The sequence below is a fragment of the Gadus chalcogrammus genome, chromosome 2 (genome assembly GCF_026213295.1).
Source record: "Gadus chalcogrammus isolate NIFS_2021 chromosome 2, NIFS_Gcha_1.0, whole genome shotgun sequence".
NCBI classification, from domain to species: domain Eukaryota; kingdom Metazoa; phylum Chordata; class Actinopteri; order Gadiformes; family Gadidae; genus Gadus; species Gadus chalcogrammus.
In genome coordinates, this window is record NC_079413.1 from 3,985,859 (window position 1) to 4,011,717 (window position 25,859).

A 25,859-nucleotide genomic window follows, 5' to 3' on the forward strand; every position below is an offset into this window, starting at 1 on the left:
ATACGCAGCTCAGCCCCAGAGAGAAACCTGAAAAGCGCACGTTGCGTGCGCTTATCAAGCTGCGCTCTGGGGCTGTGCCATTGGTCCTCTCCTCCGTCAGTCTCCCGCCCCCCTGGTTTGTAAGCACGGCGCAGATGAGCGCTCACACCCTGCCCGAACAAGTGATGGGGGACGAGCGTGGACCTTGACGCACAGCTGACTCACTTAAAAGGTGTCGTCCGAAAAAAGAAAAACACATCCTTCTCAACGTGGACAACTTCAAATTCGCGTGTATCCTAGATTTGTTTCGCCATGGAAGAGGACTAGAGGAACTTTGTCAAGATGCCCAAACGGAATATGGCTTTTTATTTCCGTAAGCCCTATGGAATATAGTCCGATTTTACACCATCTACATGTTGTGCCATCATCATCCAACGTGAAAAACAAACTCTTTGTGATGTGCATCATGCTGTCACTCTGGGTGTACATGATCTACTGCTGTGTTGGTTACTGCACAACTATCCCAACTCCGTCGTTGTCCGCCAGCACCACACGCTCGGAGGTGAGCGAAGGCGATGGCGAATTTGACAATCAGCTAGACAGCTCTCTGGGGGCTTCCAGGGACCTGCTGAACAACGAGAACGAGTTGGACAGCCGAGGAGACGACTGGGATGAGACGAGAGGCGAGGCGAAGGCGTCGCAGGGCGATAATGCCATGTCGGGTTTCTTCAATGAGTCGGAAACTAAGAAGTTGCCCGGGGCGATTATCATCGGGGTGAAGAAGGGAGGAACGCGCGCTCTGCTGGAGTTCCTGCGCGTCCACCCGGACATCAGAGCGGTGGGCGCGGAGCCTCACTTCTTTGACCGCAACTACGACAAAGGGCTGGAGTGGTACAGGTGAATAACACAGCGCGTCTCCGCGATCGTGATTTGTGTGTGATTTGTAGATTTCTATTCGGTTCTCTGTCAACCGGTTTCGTTTATATAGGTTCAAATTGGCAAGCATCTAGACAACCCTTCGACTGTGCTTTTTTTTGTTAGAACCAAACCCTCATCTATCCACAATATTAGTAAAGTAAAAAATATAAATCATTAATCCTTCATTTGGTGATCAAAAATGTTAGTTAGTCATAAAGGCATAGTGCCTGCTCCTTATTCTTAAATATAGATGAGATACTTATGGTAGCCTATGTTTTAGCTTTAACTTTTATATAAAATAAATATATTCGTTCAATCATAATAAAACACACATAGCCTAGATGCATCACCATATTATGGAGCAAATGATGACTGAATAAATGGGATGGGATAAGGAAAGCTTTAGGGATTGGTTTCCCACATCAGGTGATACCAACATCCCATAAAACACATTCTAAAACGCATGCCCTTTAAACCTCTGGCGTTGTTAACCTTAATTGTATTTGGGGCCTTGTGAGAGTAAACACCATATAAATACTCTGTGCGCGTTAGTCCAACTTTATTGCGTCCTTGATAAACCCTTTAAATGAGATACAGCAAATCACCCTTAAATTATAGTAGAATTCCCATCTCATGCCAGCATCCCAGCTCTTTATCATTGTAGTTCCATGAACTAAGCTTGGAATACTTTGAATTGTTGTACATCCGTACTTGGAATTCTACATACGGTAGAAAATCTTAAATCTTGGCAAAAGAAGACAGAGAGGTCCATATTGATTTGATTGGATGTTGCTTTCAGAGTCCGAACCGACTCTCTGCGATGGGGTTCGTTCAACAGACATCAGTAATATGCCTCTGAATGTCACATCAGTCCTAATAGTCATTTCCTGATGTCATGTCCCAATGTCCTGAACTCTGAGGCCATCACCAGTTGTATTTACAGAGTTACGCAACATGTTCCTTTGACCTGGAGTTTTATTTAATAGTTTAAGAACAACACACTCCTAGTCCAGGAAGTTATTGATTTATTTATTTTGAACAGGAAGTTCCTGGAATTTGTTTGCATGGGGGATATAAACAATTGTACTTAGGAGGCACATTAACTTCTTTCATAAACACAGTACAATAATTAAATACAAATGTTTGAAGTGTTGCCAGCCCTCCCCACCACAACAATGGTGACAAAGTCAGTCGGGGATGTCAAAGGATTTAGAAACTGAGTTTCCGAATCTGCTCCATGAAGCCACAATAGAGTAAGTGAAGCATTGCTCAAAGACTTCTCGCTTAAGTTCCTCCAAGAATTTCCAGGAAGGTTTAGCCTCCAACATTTTGCATGAACTCTGAGAAGGAAAGGTCTCTTTTGTTCAAATCTACTGACTTAGAAAGAAGAGGATAATGAAACTAGTCTATCGGTTTGTGTGTCACCAAGTTCCGAGAAATTCCCCCGAAAAGTAAACAGACTTTTGCCCGCACACACACACATACACACGTTGCTGACCAAAGTCATTGAAAGAAACAATAAGATATGCTGTTTCATCTGTACCGATTCAAACAGCATAAGCCTTTTTGCCGCCAGTGGACAGACAACAGGTCAAACATGCGTTTGTGAGTCAGGGGTCTGACAGCCCCATTAATGAAGTTGAGGTGGGAAATAAACATTTCATCTGGAGTTTTGTGAAGTGACGGCTACTTTCACTGGGTTGTTGACCTGGCTAATTAAAAGAACATAGCTTGCAAGAGGCCTAGCCTGAGAGCCACTCCTCCAGAGACAGTGACCCTGCAGCTTAGCTGGAGCACTGCGATTGGAAGCTAAGCCTGGAGCTCCTTTACTGACCACGGTGGATAGTTCATAAACACAGCCTTGGGACTTCATGCCAGCATAAAACGATCAGGCTATCAGCCATAAAGGAATTGCATTGTAGAAGAAGCACACTGTCACTTTAAAATGGCCCCTGGTCAAGTGTTTGTTTCTGTTTTGTTTTAGTTTTATGGTGTTGTTTTGTTTTTCACAGACAATTACGTCACAGTTTAGAGCTCTCAGTGTTATTAATCCGTTTATGACGTTGTACCTGTACAAAACAATTTATTTATGGGAAACTTTCAGCCCATTATCATCCCCTGCAGTGCAAGAGGTTGAGAGAGCGATAAGCATGATACGTGATAAGCTACAGGCACCAGGAGTGGGTCTCATTGACTCTACGGCCCCTGAAACGAACAGTAGCTAGCCAAGAGGCACAAGAGCAGCAGTGGAAGCAGACCTCAGCGTGGGCTTATCAGCGGGTGTGATAAAAAAACCAAGAAAGAGTTGTGAAGATAAACACTGTTCAGGCTCACAGGAAAGAGGGCCACTTCAGGGGCCCTTCTGCCATTGGGCATTGGGGGACTCACAACATGAGAGAGAGAGAGAGAGAGAGAGAGAGAGAGAGAGAGAGAGAGAGAGAGAGAGAGAGAGAGAGAGAGAGAGAGAGAGAGAGAGAGAGAGAGAGAGAGAAACAGAGAGAGAGAGAGAGAGGGAGAGAGAGAGAGAGAGGCTCCCCACAGCAGGGAGGCCGGCCGTGAAATAGTACGCTTTGACTCGCAGGCGAGAAAAAAAAAATAAGAGACGTCCACACGTACTCATGCAGAGCGCACGGAAGGCAACTCCCAAAGCTGTGGGAACCTCTCCCCTCCCTCGGCCCCTCCTCCCCACTACACCTACCTCGTGCTCAAGTCTCCCGGCACCACCACTTTATCTTACTTGACGATTTTACCGTTCCACCTGCTTTGTCCCTCCGGTGGACACGTCTGATTTGCTAGCGTTTGTTTTTTTGCATCCTTGAATGTGTTGAGAAATAAATTAAAAGACAACACACAATGGGTGTTTTCCTTCGCATAACTCAATTAAGACGTCAGCGAGAACGGGCCCGCTTTAAAGCACGAGCACTCGTGGTGGATTACTGCGGGCCAGCGGCAGACAGAGGGCAGTAAATTTAAAGGCCTTTAGAGGTCTTTAGAAAGCGCAACAGTATTATGGTCTGGTGCTGAGAGCCAGGGGGGGCTGCCAGGGAACCCCTGAGGGCTGCATCAACCCGGATGATAAAGGAGCAGACAATTAGTGTGAAACATGTTTTCTCTGCCTTCACTTTGTATGCAAATGTGCACAGAAGGGTGAAAGTAGTCTTTGGCGAGGCACAGCTTGAGTCCGCCTCGACAGAGCATTGAATGGGACTCGGCCAAGGGAAGGACTCAGACTCTCAAAGGCTCGAGTTTTTGAGCCCTGGAAGTTGACTTTACAATCGCTTGACTTTCGAAACTAAGCTGCATTTCCCAAGAGTAGGTCCACAGAAGTGCACCAGTGGCTTTTTTTGGTTTTGCTTACTCATCCCAAAAAAAAAGAGGAAACAGAGGGAACTGATGCATTTTTTTTGTAGTAAGATAGCTCCTTAGCCCATTCTCATGTTAGGCTAACGTGCCAATACGCAGTTGGCTTAATACCAGCAGCGAGCATTTAAATGGCTCTAGTAGAGACATCAAAGAAACCGACCCTAACCCTTAAAAACAGACCGTATGAGTAGTACAGCCAAGAGCAGTTCGCGTAAGGCTTCAAACGGTCTTAAGTTCAACTCCTCATTGTTCTAACATTAGATTGAGGCTGCCATTAATACTGGAGGGATTTCGGTAATAGTTTTCCATCCTCTGTTATGTTGAGGATTTAGTGGCCTTAACTCCCTGGCCGTCAGCTGCAGGCTGTTTACAAAAAACCAATGCACTTATTCCACGACACTGGAAACACTGGATATATGGAAACAACACACGCAGGAGTGCCGATGTTGTTCCATAATCTGTTGCGTCCCCCCCCCTGAACTTGTTGACTCGCCCCGATGCCTTCGGTATTCTCTCGACAGCAGCGTGGTTCTTTTGAAAACGCTCCCATCCGCCTCAAACATCTCTCCGATTTCTGTCTCTTTGAAGTGCGGCTTGTTTTCACGGCTCTCGGCAGACACTCCAACATCCCCCTGGGGAGGAGGACTGACTACACAAGCGGTCGCACCTCCTCAAATAAGAAACATGCCTAATGTGTAATAGTATTCACACATGGTCATTTATAGACTTGATAAGACCAATGCTTACACCCAACGAAATGCGTTTGGAGTAGTCAGAACCGTTAAAACAGCCATTTGCTATTACCGGCTCCTTGATAAAAAAAAAGAAAGAATAAGTCCAGGCCTATCTTATAACTGACAGCACAGATTGCTACGTGTAAATGCACGGCTGACAGTTGTGGGAGGCGAGCCAGCATGGCTCATGCACTGCAGTGGGACTCCTACCCCTCCTCCTCCCCCCCTCCTCCTCCACCTTCTCCCCCTTCTACTCCTCCGTCCCTCCTCCTTCTCCCCCTTCTACTCCTCCACCCCTCCTCCTTCTCCTCCCTCTACTCCTCCACCCCTCCTCCTCCTCCACCCTCCCCTCCCCCCCTCCTCCTCCCTCTACTCCTCCACCCTCCCCTCCCCTCCTCCTCCCTCTACTCCTCCACCCCTCCTCCGCCTCATCCAAACCCTCCCCCTCCTCCTCCTCCACCCTCCCCTCCCGTCCTCCTCCTCCTCCACCCTCCCCTCCCGTCCTCCTCCTCCTCCACCATCCCCTCCCCTCCTCCTCCTCCTCCCCCTCCCCCGGTCTGTCTCCTGCGTCCCAGCCAGGTGGCCTCGAGCGGTGCCTCTACAGACTGAGGCATCGCGGCCAGCAGGAGCAGACGCAGCATCTCTTAATAACTCAGTGTGTAAATATTGTTCCCTCATATTTGCTGCTTGTTCGATATCTGGTCAATATTTAGCTATGCATCACGTTGCGTCTTTTGTGCGCCGACCTCCCCAGCGCACTTTGGTTGTATGCGTCAATACACTCATAATCGTGCTGAACAGAAGAACTGAGCTCTCGCTGGGCTCCTCCGTTGCCGTTTACCGAGGACCAATGCTTGCTGGAATAATCGGCATTCCAGTGAGAAGAGCTTGGGTGAGGGGGGGGGTTATGAACATTGAACACCCATGCAGACTTTCTTCAGTACATGATAAATGGCCCCCCACCCACCCACCCCACACACACAGTTTAATTTGTGTCTGGGATTTGTCTCACAGTAACTTGGTGAGATTATTTCTGAGTGGCTGCATACCAACACCACCACCTCCTCCTCATCCTCTCGCTGGCTCTGGAGAGGAGACAGATCCACTCCCACAGTAGCACCTCCTCACCAGGCCTCTCCTCTGATAGAGGAGAGGGAGGGAGAGGGCTAGATAGAGACTTACCCTGAGCAGTCCACATGTCTCTCAGAGTTTTTAACCATACCCGAGGGAGGGGGTGGCATGATGAACGGAATTATCTTCAGGCAAGCATAATTCAGCAGGATGCAAAGAGGTGCTCTCACCGCAGTGTTTCTTCCCGCCTCCCCAGTTGACTAATCAGTGAGTCCATCGCTTAACGACCAATCACAGATCTGTGGCAAACAGCAGACGGGTTGTAAATTCCCTACCTTTGAACCTGCTGTCTGATAGTGGCGTATGTAAACAAGAGCAAAGGGCTTCACTTCACCCAGCCTCCCGCCTCCGGCTCCTGTTGCATTATGGCATGCTTTATCTTCTTCTTCTGCAGTAAAGCACAGACGGGGCGTCTCAAGTGACGTCGGAATTGAGTTTTTTTTGTCGCTAAGTCACGTTAATGATCCCTCAACTTTTACCAGCCGCCCTATTATCCAAGTGTTCCTCGCTCTCTCTACCTCTCTCTGTCCGCACTTCTCTGTCTTTCACTTCCTCGGCTTCTCCCTGTCAGCACCTCTCTGTCTCGCCCCCTCTCTCTCTCTCCATCTTCCCTTCTTGCACCCTCTTCTTGTCCTCGTCCCTGCCCCCCGTTCTGTGGGGGTCTCTCTATCTTCGGTGCAGTACTGCTCCCCTGGGAGGGAGCGGTGGAAGGATGTTTATTTTCCCTTTTTGCTGTCATCATCACGTCGATTGTGTCATGTGGGACGGATGAAAGATGATGAGATCACTCAAATTAAGATGCACCCATGTCTTCAGTGACGCAATTAAAATATCGACTCCTACGGCATGTTTCGGGGGCTCCTGGGAATTGTTTTTAATTAAAGCGATGACATAAAGAAAACGCCATTTGCAGCTGAATGGAAGTGATGTGGTCCAAAGTGCTGCTCTCTGGCTGTGCTGCTGACTTTGTGCTGTCTGCGTCTCCTGACAGCTGATTGATGGATAAAGATACGCTGAAACCCTATTGGTTCTGGCCCACATTGTTTATTGAGCAGAACAAATCGGGAAATAAAAACAGGGGGCTCTCCTACATCTGCCCACCGCAGGGCAGATCTCCCAAAGATCTCTCTCTCTCTCTCTCTCTCTCTCTCTCTCTCTCTCTCTCTCTCTCTCTCTCTCTCTCTCTCTCTCTCTCTCTCTCTCTCTCTCTCTCTCTCTCTCTCTCTCTCTCTCCCACCTCTGGGAGGAACAAAGCCCGCCTGCGCTTGTGTTGGTGGAAAGTTTTTATAGGTAGTAAGTTGTTGTGTCTCTGGGGAGTCTTGAGACGAGACGCCGCCGGCGCTGCTGCCGAGAGATACGGTAGTGGGGATGCTGATATAGTTGTTTATCTCTCCCCCTCTCTCTCTCTCTCCCCCCCTCTCTCTCTCTCTCTCGTGCCAATTACCTTGATTGGCTTTGGTTTTTTTTTTCCGGCAGCTTATTCTCCAGGGAGAGGGAGAGTGGAGGAGAGAGTGAATGTGTTTAGCCGGCGCAGTCCTCAGAGAGGGCCTGCTTAAGATAGGAGGTACCTTTGGTCAGGTGATGAAAGTGAACGAGGAAACGGGAGAGGGAGCTTCGCCTGCTTGTTGAGGCAGTAATGAGGCGTGGGGGGGGGACCCTCGCTCCTCTTAAGAAGCACAGAAGAAGAAGAAGAAGAAGAAGAAGCTGTTTCTCATTCATGGTCCTCACTCGTGTTCTTCTCGCTCTAAACCTAAGATGTGAGATGTTCTGCGTATGAAGTAGTGAGAGTGAGATTGACTATTAATCATTGCCCATTAAAAATTTATATTTTTTTGTACTCAGCCTTGTCGTAATCGTGAAATACATGAAACGTCTGTTGTTCTATTACATATCTACGTCATGTACTAAGCTATTCATACAAGTACAAAGACATGTCAAGACAACGTGAAGGTCTTGGTAGGCTTTCTATATTGTGTGCATGTCGCCATAGCAGCAAAACAAATACAATCGATTTTTCAATTATTTATTCCTTCATGCATTCATGCAAGCCTATACCAACAGCGTCATTTTCCTCCTCGGATCCCCTTGTGCATTCACTGCTTTCCTGTCGCTTAGTACGAGCCATCTCCCTCTCTCTATCCTTCTCCCTCTCTCTATCCCTCTCTATCCCTCTCTCTATCCCTCTCTCTCTCGGCAAGCATCCAAGCCAGTAAGACAGTTAACCAGGCTCAAATGTTCCAGTGTGTTTGCCTTACTCCTAATCCCCCTGGGCTCTCTAGCCATTATCCCGTCCGAGCTGCAGTTAACAAGCTATATTATGGCCGGGCAGAGCCATCCTCATCCGGAGACACAGCCTTGGCAGGAATGTCAGGATTAAAGAGTGTTCTTGTTCCTTGTCATTTTGCGCTGTACTGTCTTTGTTGTCTTTCTTAATGCGTCATATCGTGCATTAAAAATGTTCACAACAACAGGATATTCAACCGGTGAACCGTTTCTTCAGAAAGATCCCCATCATTTTGTAGCGATAAAATATGGCTCCAAATTTGGCTGCACAGTTGACACCCTGACATAACGTCTTCATGTCCCCCCCCCCTCCACAGGGACCTGATGCCCAAGACCCTGGAGGGCCAGCTGACCATGGAGAAGACCCCCAGCTACTTCGTGACCAAGGAGGTGCCGTCGCGCATCTACACCATGTCCAAGCACACCAAGCTGATCGTGGTGGTCCGGGACCCCGTCACGCGCGCCATCTCCGACTACACGCAGACGCGCTCCAAGAAGCCCGACATCCCCTCCTTCGAGAGCCTGGCGTTCAGGAACGCCACGGCGGGCGCCGGCCACGCGGTGGTCGACGCCACCTGGAGCGCCGTCCAGATCGGCGTGTACGCCAAGCACCTGGAACACTGGCTGCGGTACTTCCCCGCGGGGCAGCTGCTGTTTGTCAGCGGCGAGCGGCTGATCAGCGACCCGTCCGGGGAGATGGCGCGTGTCCAGGACTTCCTGGGGCTGAGGCGGGTGGTCGACGACCGCCACTTCCACTTCAACGTGGCCAAGGGCTTCCCCTGCCTCAAGAGGCCCGAGGGCAACAGCAAGCCCCACTGCCTGGGCAAGACCAAGGGCCGGACACACCCCAACATCGCCGGCCACGTGGTGCAGCGGCTGCGGGAGTTTTACCGGCCGTACAACAACAAGTTTTACCAAATGACCGGCCATGACTTTGGATGGGATTAGGATTTCATACGCACACACCACACACACAATTGCGTGAGCGTGTGTGCGACTTAATGAAGTGTGTGATTATAGAAATACGTATTGTGGGTCCTCCCCCTGTTTGTTTCTAATTTTAACCTTTTTGGGTGAGATATTGTTGATACATTCTATGTACAGTATTTAGTGTAATGTGTAAAAAGTACAAAAGTCTATTTTATGATAATTTATTTCTATGACGTTAACTCACTGAGATGCCTACCTGTGTTCGATAACAATCCACACAATTAACACATTCCAGTTTCAGTCCTCGTGCATCGCATCCAGTTTTCTTTTATCTGTAATTACCTTACGTTCGTGTTAGTCTTTGCAGGACGTAGCATACAATTGAGAAACACGTTTTTCTTAAAAGCACAGCAATCTGTTACGGGTATTGTAAGCTGAATTTGTAAATCGGTACAAAACATTTAGGACGTTCTATCTTACAGATCTCCCTTCCTCCCAAACGCTACTTTCTTTCATTTCCCCGAGATCTAAACTAAATCCAACTTTGCAAGCATCCGGTTAATATCCTCTTAACATTTGCCTGACCTCTCCCTCCCCAAAGCTCTATGTGTCCACTTAGTGGGGTGGGGGTAGGAGGGAGGGGGGGTCGATAGGGAGTCCCAGCTGATCCATTGGATCAATACAGTAATAGCTCCTCATCATGTCAATTAGACCTGAGCGATTACACCGGGCTGCCTCCATCGTGGGCAGCGCAGCAACGAAAGGCCTCATGCCGACCACGAAACACACGGATAGATACCACGGCGGTTTCCCTTTATGGGGAGCCATTCGACAATCCGCGGATGAGGGAAAGCTACGTGGATCGCAATACCCCTGAACAGCCTGTCCTTCGTTTTCGATGGTTTTGTCTGGATTTTTCTTTATTTACTTGATCTCCTTGGGCCGCTGTTTACTGATTGGCCCCTGGTGAAGCCTCTGTGATTCACTTTTCAAAGAAATGCTGCTACTAAAGCCTTGGTAAGGCCTGTACTGTTCAAGGAGGCTGTGTTGGGGAATGGTCCATGTTCATGTTATGGTACACACAAGCAGAGATCCGTTATGAAATATGGACAGCTGAGTTGTGTTTCCTTGAATTACCCTTGAGATCGTGTGAATGCAGGGGCCCTACTCGATGCATTGGTTCAGATGTCTCTGTTTAATTGAACTCTCTACAGCAATAGAGTGGGGAAGTTACGCCCCTTCCGGGAGAGCCCATGGGACCTATGAGATCAAAAAATATGAAAGGGTTTCAATCGAGAGAAAGTAAGTATTTTCTGGTTCCTGTCTTTATATGCCCCGGATTACACATGTGTTGTTTGTGGATTTCAATTATAATTTTTTCATGTCAAGAGTTTGACCATTTATTGTTCAGTTAAAGGCTGTAGAGAAAACACAATGAGAAAGACTACGTCTCGAATGTGACGTCACGCTCCCTGTGACTGGCGTGGACAAGACCGACAATCTCCCAATCGGCATAACTGAAACTCTCCACATGCCCCGAGTTATAATGGTTTCCACCTCTTTCGATGCTTTTATCCTCCCCTTGGAAAAAAGCGGTGAAGTGGAGCAGAGAGATCGCGATGTCTGTACCAGAGTTCTAAGTGCGGGTTGTTACGTATATCATCTTTTCTATGCATGAAAAATTATCATTGAAATCCACAAACAACATATGTGTAATCCAGGGCAGATAAAAACTGGAACCAAATTCTTCGAGGTCCCATGGGCTCTACCGGAAGGGGCGTGACTTCGCCACTCTGACATACAGATAATATTTGATAGTTTTATAATGCCAGGTAAATACATTATACTGGGCCAAAAATCCTTTTTACCTAAGATGTTTATATGCGGTTGAGTTTTATTCAGCCTTTAGGAAATTATTTAATTGTCACCCGTTCTTGGTGAAGTCATACAAGTCAGCAATGTTTTACAACCCTATTCGTAAATAGAAGCACTATTTTGCCGTATGTGTGATTTTACAAAGATGGAAATTAAGCGATTACAGCAAGTATATGAGGAAAAGCCATTTTTCTGAAGTGAATAAATGAAATAAAATTTCTTTTTGGATTTCCAAACTCCAAATGAATCTCTGGTCTTCTTTGGTGTTCGTCAGATTATAATAAAATGCATTGCAGCACTTATTCCGGACCGTAGGTGAGACTTTATCTGCATTATGAGTTATTACGAACCGAGAACTTCCCATCATCTATGGACGAGGCAGAAGCAGAATTGTATCTTTGGTCCATTCAGCACGATATTAAATTACAGACTAATTAGTACCTCCTTGTAATTGGCGACATAAGCAGCTAACAGCTTCTGCTGCTATTGAATAGGAAAGAATGGTTTGGCTGGGGAGAGCTCAGGCCAACACACACAGGAGGCATCAGGTTTCTCTCCTCCTCTTCAAGACAGATTATGGAAAACACAACAACCCTCTCTCTTAAACCCCTGGGTGACACCTCGCTCCCCTCCCACAATGCAGCGGTGAGCTCTGGTTTCCACACCGTGTTCGTGTGGGAGGTACTACACGTGGCCGTCATCCTGTCCTGTCTAAGCCTTGAATTGAAGGCTGAGCGGCCAGACCCCTTCGCTGTAAAGCCCCCAGGTTGTTAAGCCAACATATGTTCGCCGCTGTTAAGGATGCTTCCGCCCCTGCAATGATTAAAATAAAAAAAGTGAAGTGATCACTCGGTTACAAAACCGGTTTATTGAAATCCACTCTTAAGTCCACTTTCCCACTGAACTGTCGTATGATTAACACCCCTCTCTAATATCATAGCCAACTTAAAAAAAAAGAAAGGCAAAAAAGCACCCAACTCCCAGGCATTACAACCTGTGTTCTACACGCTCTGTTTGTTTACCTCTATTTAACACCTTACCCACAATGCACTGTGTCTACCTGTGCTACCAAGGATCTGAATGGAGGCAACGGTCCCTGTAGTGACAGGCAAGCAATATGATCACACAGGAAGGAGCTCTCTCTCTCGCTCTCTCAGCAATTACAGGGACAGAGGAGGGTTTTCCTAATTGCCAGGCCTCGACTGGGGAGTTGTCTTAAGCACATATCGCCTCAGGCTATTGTAAGCAGCAGGCAGATGTTTGCAGGTCGAAGAAGCATTGGAAAACAGACACCTTGCAGACGCGAGTGCCATGCAGGCAACTCCACGATTCTCGCATGGAAGCCCTCTCCTGGGGGAAACGCAATCGCAGCTAAATGCAGTCTCAGCAAAGAGAATAAAAACCGCAATGTGAGATCATTCTCTTCATAAAACAGAAAATACATGCGAGCGTAGTTCTGAGGTCTGTGCCTGGGTGCAGTTGACAGGTTCATTTTAGTCAAAGTACTTTAGTCAATTGAACTTATAGTAACATTTAGTTCTACAAAGCTAAATTAAATCCAGTTCTTTCTACCAGGATGTCAGCTATGTGAAAGTGAGATGGATTGGGCTCGTGTAACACCTCTGGTTTCCAGAGAACTCCAGCGTCCCATCCTAATAATGTCCTTCAAGAGCACTTCTGTGGAACGGGGGCACGAATAAGAGTAGTGCTTATGAGATGAGCTCCTTAAGTTAAACACTGGAGCCAGCCAAGGCTTTCAAAGCTCCTTTTGTTAATCAAGTCCGGAGAAAAAGACGAAGAACAAGATGATGAAGAAATAACAAGAAGAAGAACAAGAAGAGCCATATGTAATTTGCCATGTAGATTACAGACCAGGATCCTAATTGGAAGTCATTTGCTCTGCTGGTGGGGTTCAGTGCTGGGCTAAAGTGCATTGATGTGAAGAGGGGCTAATAGAAGGGTGGCGACCCGTTCAACTTTGTCCTTAGTCTGGATGTTTGTACTTCTGGAACATGGTCACTGAATTATGCTAGCGAGCAATAGATAGCCAAAGTTTCCTAAATAACCCCGTCAACTTCTCCATGACCACTTTACAATGGACTTGACCCCAGACTTCAGGCCTAGCTAGTGTAACGGGCTGACCGGTGCCAACCAGGGTCCCCCTCCCTCCCAATGTCATCATGTCTTACAGTCCTGGGGTCGTCTGCTCAAGCCCCTGCAGCGTAGCACTACTAACTAGGGATGACTGATGGTGACTAATGGGGACGATTTCCCCAATCAAATATGCAGCAAGCCCTGTAAAGCTCTGTCACACTTTACATTTGTGGTATGTCATATTTTTTCAGGACTGATACTCAGTTTACGCACCGATAGAAAATGAAATCCAAGATGACTAGCCTGTGTTTATGGTCAAGCCACAAACAGGTCAGACGCCTGGTGGAAGGCCTGCAGCTATCATGAACCAGATCTGACAATGAATGTCAGAACTGGTATCTTTGAAGCATCAGGGATACATTTTTAAAAGTACCACAGCCTTCCTCTATGGTCTGTTAATCTCTTATTCTGCATTGTCCATAGCAGCCTAATTCAAATCCGGCAGGAAGGGCAAGCATTAAATTGGAGGACTAGGGTCTGACATATGTGTGCTGACATGGCTAATCCAACTGTAATCCTACTGTTGGATTAGTCTTAGTGTTTAGTAGGAGCTTTATTACACTGGCAACTTCAAAGAAGACACAGAAAAGAGGGACTTTGAAGCCAAGGCAGATGATACATCTCACAAATGTGTGCAGAGGTGAATCGTTGCCTTGTTTTTTCCTTTCAAACCACAACCATGGGGATTTGATGATGAGGACTGGCTACAGTGCTCTCTAGCTGTTATGCTAACTAGGCTACAGTGCCATTGTCTCATCCATGTGATCCTATCCTTGTCATTAGTGGCCTGGATTTAAGGCAGCCTGTCATAACGGATGATCTCGTTCCACTTCAGTAGTTTGCCCTGCCCAACATTTCGTTAATACAACATAGTATCCACTATCATAAGCCCAATTTCCCTTTTTAAGGGACAATACAATTTGAGACCTGTATACAGTTCAATTGAAATGTAATACCATGGACTAAATCTCTCTCGAACAAAAACAGTTGTACAATGCAGCAAATTACCGAGCAAGAAGAGTTAAGGGCATCCTGCCCAAGGACACCTAGTTTGCGGATATTGAGAGACAATGTCCTAACCCCGAGACTTTCTGGTCAACAAAGACTTTATCATCTGGAATACTTGCAGCAATCATTGTCTGTACACACATATGTCCAACAAGTATCCGTGAGTTAACAAACAACTAATTAACTAAACCATTAAATGACTTCATGGATTAGCAAACCCCTCAGAATGGATCACCATGGTGGAATCACCAGGAGATAAAGCTCCGTTGTTCCTACTTCCTGTAAGCCGTTTAGACTTCAGCCCCTTGGTGTGAAACAGCTGATTTCCCTAATGACCTTACAGGGCACTAAGCTTCTAACTTTGTCCACTAAGAACCTCGGACAGTAGTGTATACGGCCACTCAAGACACATCCTCCCCCAATGAAGGTTCAAATGGGGGAGCTGTAGGCGTTTTCCTTCACACTTTTTCATTTCTAGACTTGTACTCCCCATATCCACAGCAGATTACATTTATTTCATCGCAATGGATGCAACATTACGATGTAAACACAGTAGCTCATTGGACCCGCCCCAGTGCTGTTAGTGCAGTTATTCAGAACAACTTGGCATCACCGGGTTGAAGACGAGATGTTTGGGTAACCAGATATTCCTTCCAGGACGAGCCCGGGCCAGAGTGGAACCTCTCACCAGGAGAGGCAACGGTCTCGGTAGTTAATGGGCCTCCTGTGGTCTCCACAGCAGCGTTTACTGCAGTCGCCCGCCAGCCTGGTTCCAGTGTGTGGACTCCATTAGGCCAGGCCTGTCTCCCAGAGTCCCAGCGGCGTGCTTGTGTAATGTCTTAATCACACTCGCTAGGAATGCCGGCGCACAATTAGGCCGTCCTCGTGAGAACCTTTGAGACGAAAAAGTTCAGAGTTTCTTTTACATCCATACTTTTTTACGGTTAACACTAACATTAACTGTACTTTTTTCATAATTAACTTATGAAGAAGATAGTGACAGCTGAACGACACCAGCATGCTGGCCTTACGGCATAAAACAAGATGAGGGTTTAGAAAAAAATAAGTACTTTGCTGTAGCCGTCATTGGTACCTATTCAACACTTTGTCCAGTTTTATCCTCCAATGTAACAAGGGTGTATGTGTGCGTTTATGTGTGTGCGTGCATGCACATGTGCCTGTATATATGTGTGTGTGTGTGTGTGTGTGTGTGTGTGTGTGTGTGTGTGTGTGTGTGTGTGTGTGTGTGTGTGTGTGTGTGTGTGTGTGTGTGTGTGTGTGTGTGTGTGTGTGTGTGTGTGTGTGTGTGTCCGTACGTGCTGGCTTGCATGTGTGAGTCGTCCCCCCACTCTCTGAAGTCTAGAGAGTTGATTACGGATTACTGAGGTGACATTGGCCTAGAGTCTAGACCAATGTCACCTCCATAATCCCAGGTTTTGGACTTCAAGAGGAGTAGGGGGGTGGTGGTGGAGGTGGTGGTGGTGGTGGAGGTGGTGGTGGAGGTGGAGGTGGAGGACGTCGGGTCTCCCGCAATGGGGATTAGTGGCGGGATGGTCTGCTGTGTGTCTGATGCACCCTCCACACCCTTCAACCACAGGGGTCGATCCTGGTCCTAATCTGGAGGAGCAGGACACAGGCTGGCTACACTCAGCGTGTCCAGGGTTTAGCTCTCAAAGGCTGGCCTGGGTGTCAGCACTATCTGGGGGAGTCACGTACGTGTGACTATATTGTGGAAAAACCCTTCCTCTGGATTATGTCATATTGTGATGCATAGCTATTCACTTGAATATAATAATGATTCATAATGAGGAGTTGTATGTGTGTGTGTTTGTGTGTGTTTGTGTGTGTGTGTGACAGGAGGCTACTGATTGTGGCAGACTTTTGGGCTCCTTGTGGGCTGTGTTCCTGTGGTAAATGGTAATGTCCGGGGGAAACACCATTTATATGAATCGACTGTTGTAAGCAATGTGTTTCAGTATGTGAGACGTCATGTGAATGTGGTATATCAGTGAGTGCTTAACCATATCACTTTACCATGATGAGCGGCTACGCTTTTAGATGTCGAAGACGCTGAAGGCCTTACATGCATGTCTGATGCGCAAGAGGTGTTACGACCATCATGCTAGGCTTGAGTGATACAATTAGCAGAGCTTGCTACTTAACCCCCACCCCCCCAACGAATCTCAAGCTTCATCCCCAGCTGATTCACAGGCGAAACCCTCACACACACACACACACACACACACACACCCCACACACACACACACACACACACAATCTAAGAGCTTTTATTTGAATCCTAATGGACAGCATTTTTTTGTGTGGTGAAATTCCTCATTAGAGTTAGCTTGAGAAGTATTCCAGGTCTGAATGAGTTGTGTCCTTGATCCCTCCCCCAAGCCTTCTGAATCCGCAACAACGGACAACATCAAGGTTCTGATTCGTCATGGAGTCCATTGAGGAGAATTCCTTGCGTTGCTATGGTTTCGGGGGGCTTCGCTCTTTGTCGCCACGGAAGAGCATGAGTATTTTTTCGCGTCTTTCTTTTGCCCCTATTTGAAAGGGATTTGATAATTGATGTCATAATGGAAATGTGTTTACGCCAGTCTGATGATACCCTGGGGTATGTCCTTGATGTTAATTAACAACATCAACGCTTTCTTTCTTCCACCAAAGACGACAATATTGAAAAATACTGCCGAACAGTTGGAAGAGAGGGAAGTCTTCCTTTTAAGGGAAAGAAAGTAACCGAAATCTAGCAGTGGCTTCTGAGCTAATGCTAATAGCATTGTTTCTACACATACATAGTGTCCGTTGAAGAACACACACACACACACACACACACACACACACACACACACACAGTAAAGGGTACAAAACTGAGTTCAGTTCCCTTCATATCGTTACATGTGATCTTGTGCATTTCATGACATGTGGCATTTATTTGGCCTTGATCGCGGTTACGGCCTCAAAGGGCTTCATGGGCCCATGTGGGGTAAAAGCAACCTAACCCCTTGACCTCCAATCAGGAAAGGCCTCAACGCAGGAAACACACCCCAAAACACAGTGGGAAACCAAAGGAAACACTGAGGGGGAACAAATAGGAGAGAACTTTGATTGGGACTTTGAAAAGCATAATAGCGAAATATCAGCTAGTAGGCAAAGAGCATGAAACACCTTGAAAGTTAAAGACAATGTGTATTAATGCATCAATGTATAGTGTATTCATATACACGATTAATAACGAATGCACGTCCAGAAATAAAACGTACAATCTAATCTGTTCACAATCGCTGTTTCAAGACATGGCCAAGAGCATTCGCCGTTATCTAGACCCGCCATTTCAGATGTAAACAATAGCAGCAGACTCTGCCGTTTCACTTCATTTGTCACCATCTATTAACCTGTCAAGGTGTGAGTGTTACATCAACGTGCATGCAAGTTGTTTAAACGAGGTGTCCCTTCTGCATTAGCCTTAAGGGAGAGGGTTTGGACAGTACGAGAACGGTCAGGTTTGTATCAGTTGAACACCTCTGACACTCAGCAAGAAAGTGTATATACACAGTTTAAACATCAGTATGCGATGTGTGCCATGTCTAGCAAAGCTGTTTGGGTGTATCGTCTCAACACTCAACTGAAATAATAAAGAAATAAAGAGAAAATGGATGTTTGTTTTTGGGATCTGTCTGAAGCTTGATTCTTGTACATATGTTACTATGCTTAAACCTTATGGTTGAGGATAAGTTATAAAATTCATGTCCCTTGGGTCATTCAGAGTATGTTTGCACACACACACACACACACACACACACACACACACACACACACACACACACACACACACACACACACACACACACACACACACACACACACACACACACACACACACACACACACACACTTCTGTAAAGCCGTCCAACAGTTATATTGCCTTTGCAGTTCGGCTTGCCTCATCACTGACCCCAGAGCATAGCGTTCCCATCATAAAGATCACAAAGAATATTGAAAGAGACAACAAAGGACATGTCTATCATGACTGCTAAGGCATTGGTAAATATCTGGCTGCATATTACTGCTTTATTTCATTGAGCGTGGTTATGGATATTTTGGGACCTGTCTGTGTTTTATGCTTGGTGTATAGAGGACACAAAGCTTCAAGTTAGTTTTTCAGTCTCCTTCAGGGGTTTGGGACTTCGATTTGTATTATTATTTCTATAAACTAGACAACAAGAAGGCTTTTATTTTGCAGCCATGTGGCTCCTCCTCTCTGTTCCTTTCAGCCCAATCGAAGAGATTCAACATGAAAAACCTTTTATAACTGATACATAGCGGATGCGCTCGGAATGCCGGTGTACAATGGCAGTATGAATTTGTCTCGTTTGTCTGAATGTTAAGTGTGTATTATCGTGCAACTAGGGCTACAAGGCAGTTTGGAAGTATGCTTCTGATTGCTGACTGGTGTTCTCTTTCTGACACTCATCCTGTGTGTGTGTGTGTGTGTGTGTGTGTGTGTGTGTGTGTGTGTGTGTGTGTGTGTGTGTGTGTGTGTGTGTGTGTGTGTGTGTCTCGCACACACGTGTCTGCGTGTGTCAGAGTGTATCACACGGGTAGCATGTGCATCCACATGAAAGAAAAGACTTAAACTGCACATTAATCAGAAACAAATCATGGCAGAAGATGAAAAAAAACTTGAGATCAAAGGAGCCGTCAGCTTTTAAAGATGACTTCATGCCACGTGGACTCAGAGGATCGCCTTGAGCCGTTGAGAAGCCGACTTTCACCCGGAGACGGCCTGACTACGGACGTAGTCAGGCTCTCTCTCTCTCTCTCTCTCTCTCTCTCTCTCTCTCTCTCTCTCTCTCTCTCTCTCTCTCTCTCTCTCTCTCTCTCTCTCTCTCTCTCTCTCTCTCTCTCTCTCTCTCTCTCTCTCTCTCTCTCCTCTCTCTCTCTCTCTCTCTCTCCTCTCTCTCCTCTCTCTCTCTCTCTCTCTCTCTCCTCTCCTCTCTCCTCTCCCTCTCCCTCTCCCTCTCTCTCTCTCTCTCTCTCTCTCCCTCTCTCTCTCTCTCCTCTCTGCCTCCCTCCCTCTTGTTGTGAGTCCCCCAATGGCAGAAGGGCCCCTGAAGTGTTGGGAGCCTGCTGGGCACCATTCGTCTTCTGAAAACAGAACAAGTGTTCAAAAGCTATTCCTCAGTGTGTTTACTGGCTGCTTATTTTCTTACATTGATAGTGGTTGGACAGCTGTGGCTCATAGATTCCTCTTTCCAGGTAAATCCGCAACCTGCCAATCCATAAAGGATGAGGGATGGAATAAAAAGAAAAAAACACTGAATACCTTGATGTATCACGAGTTGAACCTCTGCAACCTCTTGAAAGCTGCAAGACCTGCGTTTGCGCGCTTCGATCTGTACACATCTACAATGCATCTCATTACAAAAGACTGAAAGCTCGACTTCACTAACGCACACATTGTAAACGCTGGCTAACTGCGTCAGCTGTTGAAGGCCCACGCTCTTCAGCAGGAAGGCTCCAACAAAAGGAACCATGCACCAGCTAGTGCTCCACCACTGAGAAACGGTTCCTCCACCCTCTCTCAGCCTAGGATAAAAGCATCCTCCTGCAGCACAGTGTGGCCGCCCCTGCGGACGAAAGAGAGCGTTACCACAGCCGCCTGCGTTGGTCGCTTCCCCTCGGCAGTCATGGTCACGTGGCCATGGCCCGCGGTGGGATGCGACCTCAGAACCACCCTGAGGCCCCAACCTGTCCATGCTATCCCCTAACCCTAGGGCACGCTGCAGCTCCGTCATTCACACGGCTGTGGACTGAACCGATAACCACTGAGGAATTTGGTTTGTTCTGTCATTAGCGTGGGGATTATGGTTAGGGTTATGGTTCAGGGTTAGGGCTGCTTTCGAGGGTTGCAGCGAGTGTGTTTCAGATTTGAATTCCCAGCATTCCCAGCTGCATAAGAAAACACATAGATGTGGGATTTAATCTGTTACTTACTAATTACTGCTTCAAACCTTGTTGCAACGCTTCTGACTGCTAGTTTGAGTGGGCGAATGAATACCCGGATAACCGAAGAAGCACACGAGACCTCAATATTTTCTCAACCCTCAGAGAGAAAAAGGCGGGTCCTTGTTTATTCTAAGATATTTGTGTTGAGCTCAGCAGCGTTGAGGGTGTTTTTAACTTCTTTACGATTGGTACCGGATCAGATTTATGATGCTGGTGTGCTCATGCGAGATAGAGGGCAGAGGTAACATATCCTTCCTGTCGCGTCCTGTCTCTGCTCGGAATAACAACCTGAGCTTTGCTGCTTTTGCTGCTTTGCATGTGTGTGTGTGTGTGTGTGTGTGTGTGTGTGTGTGTGTGTGTGTGTGTGTGTGTGTGTGTGTGTGTGTGTGTGTGTGTGTGTGTGTGTGTGTGTGTGTGTGTGTGTGCCTGCGTGTGTGCTGTTACCCGTACGAAACGCAATCATTCAAACACTCAGCTTGTGAAAGTGACTTATCGGGTACCAATGGTAATTCATTAATATATTTCAACGGAGGGGCAATATAAATATGCCATTTCTCCCACTGAAGAATCAGAGTACAGCGAGCTGTAGTACTCGCTGTACCACAGCGGGCTTCGACGTTTCTCGTCGTTACTTTGACAAAGTGCGGCTGGGGCGATCTATAAACATGGTGTAGCCGCGACGTTAGCTCACTGTGAGCGCCACGGCCTCTGCCCGCTCTCTGCGTTCACACAAGCCCTCTGTTCCCTCTCCACTAACCCCCTTCGCTGCCCTCAATGGGCTTCTCCTTTATGGCCCGAGTCGGCCGGCGATAAGAGTGTTTGCTCCGCAGTGTCAGAGAGTGCTGTGAACTCAGCACACCAAATATGGTGTGAACTTCGGACTTGTGAAATACCTCCATGAAAAAGACAGACATGGGGGTTGGAAGGGGGGGGGGGAGAGTCGATGTTAGAAAGCTGCTATAGCACTACCCCAAGGTGTTAATTAAGCCGTTGTTTCATGGAGGTCGTTCAAGTGTATTCTGTTGGGTGGCATTTCAAAGGCTGCCAGGTCATAATTTCCTTGGCGTTCCTCTGTCAGGATTCAAACTGTCATTCATCCATCTGAATGGTGGCCTGAAGAGCAACCAGACCAGTGAGCTGAACAATGAAGTGCCTACCAACAATGTACCCCATGAAAGAACAGTTAAGGGTACTTCATAAAAGGACAGATATCCAGGGTGTACCTGCCGAATGAAGAAACCTCTATTACTGTCCTTCAAAGGGCTTGTAAGCTCATCACTTTTGGAATTCAACCATAATATCGTTGAACTGATGAATGCCGAGTTATAACACATCGACTTGAAGCACTCTTGGGATTTTCAACATTGGTAGGAATAGACGTATTTTCATTCACAGCGCCAAAAACTCAGAGAATTCAGTTTTTTTATATTCTTTCTTGTGATGTTTTGAAGTCACCACACAGAGTTGTGTCTCTCAATGCCCCATTTTATTGATCCTTTAATGATAGGTCCCTTGAGCTGTGGCCAGTACCACATCTTTGGATATAGACCCAAGGTAGGTCACGAAACGCATGTGTTGTTTGCTATCGGGCGTTTCTTGGAGACAAAATGCCTGGTGCTCAACATGTCAGGTAAAGGTAGTCTGCCAAACCTCAGCTCACCAAACAGGGGGATTTTTTAAAAGCCATTAATAGCGTTCACATTCTTGTGTGTTTTTGTGTGTGTGCGCCCCCCATTCCCCTTTGTGAAGGTAAATACTCGGTGCAACCACGTCTCAATTAGCTGGTAATCTGACACACATCCTCCCCCCAGAAAGGTGATTATGTTTATTTGCTAAAACACACAGGAATTCTTTTTCTGCCGCTTTCCAAGGTAATTACAGAGCTGATGTTTCTCCCCCTCCCTTATCGCTTGATAGGAGATAAAAAACAAAGAACAGATTTTATCAATCCTGTCCTGTTAATAACTTTGAATGTGTGTGTTGTGCGTTTGCGTGCACGCGTGCATGCATTTTGTAATCGTTACGAAGAAACAACCAAATAATTGCCTGGTCTAATACCCTGATCATTAATTCTGTAAAATGGAAGACTAAGTGACATGAAGAAAAAAGTGGTCCCAAAACTATTCTGAAACCGACTACTAATTGGATATCTACAGTGGATATCCTCGGCAAAACAGAAGACACATTGCTGAACCTCTAACTATTCGCTCCCTTACCCACAACCCCATTCTGCGTGGTGTGCAGCCTGGGCGATCATCCCGGGTGTGGTGGTGGTGTCATAAAAGGAGTAGGCCTGGTTAGGCTCATACTCTGACGGGGAACATGTTTGGAAGGGCATGTTAAGTCCAAGCCATGGAGCAGGTCATTACCACGCAACGAGGACGGAGAGTCACGGTCAATATTTGCACTATACAGACACTCGGATGAACTCATTAACCCTGTCTACACCAGGGTCTGTGTTTGTATTCGCTCTCCCTCTCTCCCCCACCCTCTCTCGTTCCCACCCTCTCTCTCCCGACCCGCTCTGTTTTTATCTTCAGTCGCGTTTCTTTCTTTCTTTCTTTCTTTAATGTTGGGCTCTTTGAACATTCACTGATAGGGTGAACTCTACTCAGCGTTAACAGTGCAAAAGACTGCTGGCTATGAATGGGGTTTGTCAAATATTGAAGGTTCTAAGCCAACAAAAGAAGACTGTTGAACTTTATGCGGCTTACAGTGTATGACATTTCGTAGATGAACGCTCTCGCATGACCAGTGAATATTTTGGATCAAATGTTTTACCAAACTTGATATCAACTAACAATATGTTTATTGAAGCACACATTTTCTGAGCTAGATAGTTTGGCTCCAGCTGTAAACTGTTGTTCTGGCTTCTTGTCGCTTGTCTATGTGTTTTAAATGTGATGTGTTTTAAATGTGATGTGTTTTACAAACACAGACCCGATGGCAGTTTGCCAATGGCAAACTGCTGCTTGCCATCGGTCAAGCAGCAGTTTTCTTTACAATGCTGTTGAAAATCTATAATCTGAAATGCATTCATAATAAAATACAAAAAGGGAATAAAATGGGGACCGTGGGAAACTTTTATTCTTTTTTTACGCAGTACATGTTAAAAAGTAATCTATATAGCATGTAGCTCAAACTATAAAGAGACCGCATGTCGTAACAGCAGTACGTCCTGCCAAGCCATTACGTTTTGATGCTATCAGGCGAGGCGACCAATGACGTTGTGAGCCAGTGAACGATGGTTTGCGAACCACAAAAAGATGATCAAAGTAATTGCTTGAATCATTTATTCATGTTGAGCGATTCAAAAACCTTTTTGGTACTCAGCCTCTATTATTAAACTTTCTTCTTCGATGATGATGTACTGCCAGAGAGGTTTCGTTCAACACGATTCTAGGGAGTGATAGCAACAGAATGGCCTTTTAACACCGGACGTGTGTAAGCTGTAGTGCCTTTAAGACTGACTGCACTAAGCCTCCATCCATTAAACAAGGATACAATTGTGTATAAAACAGATAAGCACTTAACTGGAGTTGTTATGGTCCAGTAGCGAGGGCGGAGGGGGACACAGGAAGAAGGATATGGGATCTCATCTGGGTATTTACTGCTGGGGAAACACCTCTGAAACAGGGGTCACGACCCTCACAGGCAGAGATAAGCAGCAGTCCAGATGCAGGTAGATCTTTGTTTATCTGTTTGTTTGTCTACGATTAGGAGGAAGGCCACTGGGAAAACAAAATGGAGAATAGCCACTGACTCTGTGTGTGTGTGTGTTCAAGTGTCGGTGTGTGTGTGTGTGTGTGTGTGTGTGTGTGTGTGTGTGTGTGTGTGTGTGTGTGTGTGTGTGTGTGTGTTAGTGTGTGTGTGTGTGTGTGTGTGTGTGTGTGTGTGTGTGTGTGTGAGAATGTCAGTGTATGTGTGCGAGTATATGCATTGTGTGAACAAGTGACCGATAGTCAAGTCGTTCTTTTAATTAATCTCCGCCAGGATCTTTTCGCCTCGGCCCCTGAGTGTTTACCTTGGCTCTGAACGGCTGAGGATTTGATTCATCTGGAGTCCAGGGGCCCCCACTCTAGGACCTGGGGGCCATCAGTCACCCAGGGGAGCCATCCAGGCTGGCAAGACAAACAAAGACACGCTACCCCTCCCTCTCATGTGCAACACCTAGCGCCCCACCCCGCCGCGCCGCCTGCTCCGAGGGCCCCTCGTCGCTCTGAGGGCCCCCCACCGGGGTCAGGAGGGGTCAAATAACCCTGGCAAACCCTGGCTGACCTCCGATTGGCCATCGCCAGCCATCCGTCATTTGATCAAGCAGTCAGATACCCCGCAGGCTGCCGCCATGAGCGTCTATTCGATTGGCGGGGATCCTCCCACCGTTATCTGATCTGAGCGCCATCCCATCCACTCTGATGAATGCCCTCTTGCATCATGGGAGATACAATTCCCAGACAATGCATGAACGCATTCTATCCTTCTGTCGGTGTCTAAATATTGGGAGGTTTGTTACACACTGTGAATCATTTTTTCCAACACTTACCATGCTGTTGATGTCATGTGATGACGTCACGGTGGTGAGGTGGGCGTGGCCAAGGATCTGGGTTGAGACCAAGGTGGTGCTCGTGGGAGGACCAAACAAAGAGTTGAGAATGATTAACCGGGTTAATGTATACACTGTCCGTCGGGTCTGATTCCGATTCCTTCTCCCTACCAGTGAGGCTAGGTTTTGAGAGAACCAAAAAGAGCATTTTACTATTTTAACTATTGCTCATTTGAGAACAAACAACCAATAAAATCATCCCCTCCCTCTCTCCTCCCTCCCTACGTTTCGCTAGCATCGAGAGGTGTAACGTTCCCAACCTGTGATTGACAGGTGAGAGCGATAACCCAAACCAATCAGTGAAGGGATCCCCTGATTGGTCAGAAATGAGCCGGAGGCTGCGGTTTTACATGTACATTGGCTCATACAGAGGCGGCCACTGCCTACCGGTGCAAATTTTCTCCAGAGCATTGCACTCACTAATAGCTGAAGGATGCCTATGGCATTTATAACAAATAACACTCTAATTATAACTATAACGTCTTACCTACAGGACCTTTAACTCAGTCAATGTTTTGGTGACGCAACAAACTCAAACCAGCGGGGGTCTTCATTCAATTCAAGCAGTTCAAGTTGAGACCAGATACATAACGTGCGTGCTGCCAATAGGCCGACATTAATAAAAAGGTGTGAATAATTAAGTTTCCATGGATATAAATATAGAATAAAACAAACGTCATGGATGCATAATTTATCTAGTGTAGGCCTCTTACCATGTTAGATTGCTGAAGTAGGCCTACACCCCGTGTTCTCAAAACGCTGTTCAAGTTCGTTTTGAAGTGAATAACTTTTCCAACGTGGAATTACTGAAAGCCGGCGGTTCCGGGTTTGGTTAGACGTTATCGGAACCAATCATCGCCGAC

General features: G+C 46.6%; 1 protein-coding gene and 1 long non-coding RNA gene across 2 annotated transcripts; one reads left to right on the plus strand and one right to left on the minus strand.

Annotated features, from left to right (window-relative positions):
- Positions 1-129: 129 nt before the first annotated feature.
- On the plus strand, positions 130-11,655 carry hs3st3b1a (heparan sulfate (glucosamine) 3-O-sulfotransferase 3B1a). The gene is made up of 2 exons (XM_056575577.1): positions 130-876; positions 8,726-11,655. The coding sequence occupies exons 1-2, from the start codon at positions 362-364 to the stop codon at positions 9,354-9,356; spliced, it is 1,146 nt and encodes a 381-aa protein (XP_056431552.1). The 5' UTR covers positions 130-361; the 3' UTR covers positions 9,357-11,655.
- Positions 11,656-13,945: 2,290 nt separating this feature from the next.
- On the minus strand, positions 13,946-25,797 carry LOC130370408 (uncharacterized). Its single transcript, XR_008893035.1, has 4 exons — positions 25,710-25,797; positions 25,484-25,595; positions 24,937-24,993; positions 13,946-15,268 (listed from the first exon to the last, which is right to left on the minus strand). It is a non-coding gene; the product is annotated as an uncharacterized LOC130370408 (long non-coding RNA).
- Between the last annotated feature and the right edge of the window lie 62 nt (positions 25,798-25,859).